The sequence below is a fragment of the Stegastes partitus genome, unplaced genomic scaffold (assembly GCF_000690725.1).
Source record: "Stegastes partitus isolate 25-593 unplaced genomic scaffold, Stegastes_partitus-1.0.2 Scaffold1316, whole genome shotgun sequence".
NCBI lineage: Eukaryota > Metazoa > Chordata > Actinopteri > Pomacentridae > Stegastes > Stegastes partitus.
In genome coordinates this window covers 145,602-151,743 of record NW_007579047.1, presented here as the reverse complement: position 1 = coordinate 151,743, position 6,142 = coordinate 145,602, and the positions used below count along the sequence as shown (strand labels likewise).

At 41.5% G+C, this 6,142-nt stretch overlaps 1 protein-coding gene across 1 annotated transcript; it reads left to right on the top strand.

The window, feature by feature from the left end:
- Positions 1-499: 499 nt before the first annotated feature.
- LOC103369652 (IQ domain-containing protein J) lies at positions 500-1,610 on the top strand. The gene is made up of 3 exons (XM_008298423.1): positions 500-558; positions 1,169-1,304; positions 1,599-1,610. Exons 1-3 carry the CDS (start codon positions 500-502, stop codon positions 1,608-1,610), a joined length of 207 nt encoding a protein of 68 aa, XP_008296645.1.
- Positions 1,611-6,142: the final 4,532 nt, after the last annotated feature.

The window sequence follows — 6,142 nt, the reverse complement described above, 5'->3', positions numbered from 1 at the left end:
TTAAAACTGTTTTTAATTTCCAGTCGTAACCATCTGTAGTCGTCCAGGCATGTTAAGGTAGAGGAGGAGATTTAAAATCCTAACCTCAAGGTGAAGAAACATTAAGTTGTCAAGTTGATTTAATTAAGTTGCCCAACTTGAATCTAGTTTTAAATCAAGTAATGCAGAAATGTGAGTTTAAACTACGCAAAATGTTAAGCTGATGCAATTTCTAGCGGTATTAGTATCAATCCAACCCATCAAAACAATGTGTAAGGTTCCTCTAAACCAGTAAATTTCTTTTTTTTTTTTTAAGTCCTGCTACTGTGCATTTAAAAAAGTGTCAGGAATTACTTTATAGAGTTAACTTTTGTGCTACTGCAAAAGCCCATTTCTCAGCAGATGGGGCCAAGGCGTTGCTGTTTAATTACTGATAACCTAGAATGGACCTGTAAGTGTGTTTATGTGTGTGTGTGTCCTTTGAACGTCCCCTTCTCTCCTGCTCAGTAATCATCTGACTATGGACCTAGACAACAACATCAATATCAACCTGCCACCCATTGAGAACAAGGTGTTGATGTGAGTATCTTTTATCTACAGCTAAAAAGGAGCAGTTATTATTACAGACTATGATTCTTGCTCCAAGTCAGTAGCTCCCAGCCTGAGGTTCAGGACCCCGCCACAGTATCAGGAAATAAAGCTGACATGTCACAAAAACATCACCAATATACGAGAAAAGGGGCAAAAGCTGCTTCGGTTACACAAAATTACATTATTGTTTGGCTTGGTGGCTTTTTTTTCTAAAGCTGGCTTTCTCCTCTGTGAAGTAACTGAAACAGTCTAAGGTCATAATGATGAATTTTGCAGCTCGTGGATATACTATTTGTGCAGTAATGAGGGTTTTCAAGTGTGCATTGTTCAATTTTAGGGGTCACTAGCCAACAGTGCTGGGAACCACTGCTTCAGGTTGTATTACAGTATGAATAGTTTGAGATTGGATGTATTGGAGATTGGAAATATAATACATGGACTCTCATGACTGATTCAGTGTTTTATCGACTGAATTGTAAGTGAGCTCGCAGATGTTAATCTAGCAGCTGAGAAATGCATCAGCCAAATTTCTAAAAGCCTAAATCATCATCGACACCTGTTTTTATCCTGTATGTCGTCTCTTCGTCACCACGTGCAGTATTCAGCGGGCTTGGCGCGACTTCCTGCAGAGACAGGAAGTGGAAAAGAGGAGTCCCTCTCCGCCCTCCCTCTCCTCCTCTGACAAGATGAGCATGTCAATCAGCATGATGACCCTGTCAGATGGCAGCACCCCGGTAAGTCATGCCCATGTCAAACATGTTCTCCATTACAGATTTGGGGCATTCAGACGACATGACAGCGTGTCACATGTGTGATGGTTTTCATGGAGGCTGTGTGTCTGAGGATGCGTGTCATGCTGCTCAGACGGGTGGACACATGACGGCTGTTGCGGTTTGTTTTTTTGTTTTTTCCTGTTTGTTGCAACCGTATGTGCAGACGTGTGGTATAAATGTGGATCATATGGAGCGGGAAGAAAAAGCATCTAAACTCTTTGGGTTGACCTGGTTTTCTGCTGTAACTTGTCGCAGAATGTTAGCTGAGCTTTAATCTCGCTGAGTCGGACCCTTCTGCATTACAAAACATCGATGGGTGAATGGTTTTGGTGGAGCATTTGCATGCAGGGAGGTGAGAACTGTGATAAGGATGATTAATTAACCAAAACATAGCAATAGCTGCCTTCTGCACAATCCAAATCCTCACCAAAACTTTAATTTTACAGTGCGTTGTGCTCACCCAAAAGTCACTGTTGTTGTTTTCCGTGTTGAAGTGGATGTTAAAAATGGTGCTAGGCAGATAGGGGAAGGGGAGGAAATGCCATATGAGATGCAAAGCCAATGACAGGCTTCTACCCGGAGTCTACATCTGGTAAGTCAGACTATCTGAGCCTGAGCTAAGTACAGTCAAACACTATGTGCTCAAGCTCTAACACAAAAACATTTGTTAACTGTTGTATTTTTGTGGAACATACTCAGCATCTGCAGTGGTGGTGGAAACAGTAAGCAAACTTTTGGATTCAATAACTGGTCAAATCTTTTTTGGCAATTGTAGCCCCCAAAAAGCGGGGGTGATTTTGCCAACAGCTGAAGATCAGACCTGCACAATGTTCAGGAGGAACCATTTTTTTTTATAGAAGAGTTGCATCTCAGTCATATTCTTAGGAATCCTGGTGGAACAGCTCCCTTGAGGTCATTCTTTCGTGTTTCTATTTGGCTGAGGTCTGATCTCTGACTCGGTCTCTCCAGATTATGGATTTTCTTTGTTTTAAGTTCATTTATGGTAGATTTACTTCAGTGTTCTAGGGTCGTGGTGTCTTTATATCATCCAACTTCTACTGACCTTCAGCAGATGGACAGCCACCTTGGCAGTACACTGTAGGACACCTTGATATACCTGGGAAGTAATTGTCTCCTTGATGATGGCAAGCTGTCCAGAAGCAACCCCAAATCACGATGCTGCCTCCTCTGTGCTTCTCCTTTTAGATGAATGCCAGACATAGTGGAGCGTTAGTTTCATCAGTCCTAAAATCTAAATGTTTCCAGTGTTGCTGAGTGTCCAGGTGCTGATATCAAATGTCTGGTGTGCAGCAGTTTCCTCTGTGGTTTCATGCCGCCATGCCCACCGCACACTGCTCAGTGATTTGTATATAGTCGACTCATAAACAGAGATGTTAACAAGCTCCAATGACTACTTTAAGCCTTTGGTGTAACTCCTGGGTTCTGTTTTACCTCATTTATCATTCCGTGTTGTGCTTTTGGTGTCATTTGCGCTGGGCACCCCCTTCTAGGAGGAGCAGCGAGGGTACTAAATCACTGTGGTTACTTTGAAACGCTTTGCAGCTTTATGCAAATCAACCATTCTTGATCACAAGTCTTTTTTTGTGAGACATCAGTACATGTTTCTTGTAAATATTAAGCTCAGAGTGTTTATTATATCTAAAACTAGCTCTAATCCGAAGAATTAGTCTTGTTTCACTAATTAAACTCATGATTATGGTTACCTTTTTACTAAAGGTGCTTTTTTTTCAACCTACACTTTACATGTTTAAATGATCTTCAGTGTTGACATGAGCAGTGCAATGATTGTGTTTTTAGTTAAAATGGTATGTGTAATTATGTTTTTCCCCAGTTGTAACTTAGATATAGATCTGATCATACTGTATGAGAAATTTATACCTAAATGCAAATAATTCCAAATGACTCACTAACTTTTTCTTGCCACTGTGTTAAAGTTATTTTAGGTTTTGTGCTGCCTTGTGGGAAGAATATGAAATGCTTCATATAGTCCCATTCCTGTCCAGAAGGGGGCAGTAGCTCTTAGATCATTTCTTCTCTATGCAAACTCACAGCCAGCCTCCTCCAAAGAGTAAATATACAAGGATGTGGTCTCACGTATACACACACATTCTCTCACAGCGAGAGCACACTAAGAATTGAAATCTGCGCAACAGCCATTCTCATGCTGCACATCTTTCCATCTTCCATTTAACCAGACCACAGTAAATCCCCGGGATTTTCTCTGCTGCGTCTGTTGTGGTCATTATAATTCTATACTGACGTCGTCTGCAGCCTTCTGGCTGAATAGCAAGTGTGTGTACACTTCTCTACTAATCTCTGAGCCTGAAGTCAACAGGCAGGTTAAATCTCAGAGACGGCTGGGAGAGTTCTGTGTATGAGCACACTTAGGTGGTACTTGTCCACTCAATCGCTACAGAGAAAAGCTTTTACGCTGAAGAAGACTGTTTGATTTGGATTCTTGTGGATAAAAGGAGGTCAGATGGGTTATGAGTGAAGAGAATTCAGAGCGGTGAGCAGCAGGAATAAATGTATGCTGTCTTCAGAGCCGGCAGGTAACGCATAACCTGTGCAGCTGGTGGTGAATGTTCAGGCCGGGAAGGCTGCGGATGAAGTCATCAAGCATTGTTTAAGTTTATACAGTACACACACATACAGCAAACACACACACACACCTACACACACATATAACAGACGCTGGTTGTGTTTGAGATCCTTCGGGATGACAGGGAAATGCTTAGCTCAGTGACTTAGACCTGCTGACAAGGGCAGATGATCATCAGTGAGAGAAAGAGAGCGCCAGAGAGAGTCTGTCTGTATTAAGACCCTAAGGTCAAGGGAGATAGAGGAGGAAAGGAAGATGAAAAACAGACGTTGGTTCACCGTTGAATGTGCTGATACTGTAGATCTGCTCTCCTGTGTTAGAAAGGAAGGCTCAGCTTCTGCTCTCATGTGATTTCATGGCTTTTTTTTTTTTTTTTTTTTTTTAATAAATCTGATTGATCACAATAGTCCAGTAGCATCTTGCTGTATTATCTTAACGCCGTCTCGCTTCACACACTTTCTTCCTCTGTCTATTTCTCTCTGTTTCTTTCATTGTTCTTTCTTTAGAGGAATGTTTTTGCTGGATGTGACAGCGCCGCCCTGTTTGAATTTCTAACAGTTTCTTTTCTGTTGACCCAGCAATACATTTTCACCAGTGTCTATACATTCATAGATGCACACACACACACACACACACACACACACACACACACACAGGCACACCAGGGATGGAGTCATATTTTCTTGAGACACAGTGATGCGGAAGCCATCTCTAAAGTGATTGAATTTCTAACCTTTGTGACTGTAACATCAGTCTTTGACAAAACGTTGCTGCTTGACGCTGCAGCACGCGTTTGAGTTTGTGTGCGTGCATGAAACCAGGTCCTCGTATGGGTGTTTTTTTTTGTTGTTGTTTTTCCCCCCCTCCTTCCATCCTCATATGTTTTCAGGGGGGATGACTGTACTGTTCTCAGCAGAAAAACACGGTTGACATGCGACTCTTTATTGTGTAAATGATCTTGCACACTGTAACTTAGCTCACCTCATTGCCATGGCAATCCTGCAAAATAGAGCAGCTCTGGATATCTCTCTTTATGATCGATCCCTCCGCTCTATAGCAACACCATAGAGGGAGGCAGAAATTATAGGTTTCATTAAAGAGGAACCTAACAAAACTCTGGATTTTTATGCTCAGATATGAATCAGCTGTCTAAATTTTATTGTTTCATAATACTGTGCTGCGTCAACACAGCCAGCCGGACCACCTACACACACAAGAGTGAGGATTGTGCACGCGCAGACACGCAGGCCACTGCAGCTTCAATTTTAGACTGTCTACATGATAGATGTCTTTTTATAACCAGACATCAATCAATACTGTTTGGGGACTGGCTGAAGTGTTTTTGTAGTGGGATTGCCACTGAATTACTTGTGTAATGAGGATGAAAACAAACATCTAATGAAGAAGAGCTTAAAATTTATATGAGAAGTGTGTTTGTTGATGCTACAGATTTGAGGTGTCCTAATCCTGGTTAATGTAATCCTTTTTTTTTTTTTTTGTCTTTAGTTTTTAGCTTATTGATGGAGTGCGTTTTGATTAATGGAGCTGTCCACTGCCTTTGGTGCTGATATATGATGTACAGTGTAGTAGCTGAGTTCTGCCACTAGAGGGAGGTCCAGTATCATAGTGGTTTTATTTTATTTTATTTTTTTTTATTTTGCTCTTTGTGGGGTGTGATTGGAAGAAAGCGCACATGTTGACATTTTTGGGAACACTACAACCTCAGAAATGTAATTACGGCTGCAGTGTGTATTTCACTTGTCTTTGTAATCTGTGTTCAAGTATATCTGGTAAAAATAATTCATCGAAAATCCAACAATAGCACCAAAAAAAATCGGAATAAAACATATTGTAGATTAGGACAACAAGTGTCGGTCCACATCACGATGGCACAGAGCATGTATTTACTTTGCAGAATTGTGCAAAACAGACATGTGTTTCAGTGAATATATATATAAATGTGTGTGTGTGTGTTGGCTGGTGAAGGGCACAGAGGGGCAAATTAGTCCATCTGGCCTGCTAAGGTGCAACGAGACTGGGCAGAGCAGAGCAGCACCGTCTTCCCTGTCTGCCAGCTGTCATGCGTCTCCGTCTCTGCCCTCTCCATCAGGGCTCTCTTAACATCTCCCTCCTCCTTTTTTTTTTTTTTTTTTTTTTGTCTGTCATGTCACAGTTT

Bases quoted from the DNA above. Each gene is read 5' to 3' on its own strand.
- LOC103369652 (XM_008298423.1), top strand. From the start codon at position 500: ATGGACCTAGACAACAACATCAATATCAACCTGCCACCCATTGAGAAC. The intron at 559-1,168 runs GTGAGTATCTTT...CACCACGTGCAG, and splicing joins ATTGAGAACAAGGTGTTGAT to TATTCAGCGGGCTTGGCGCG.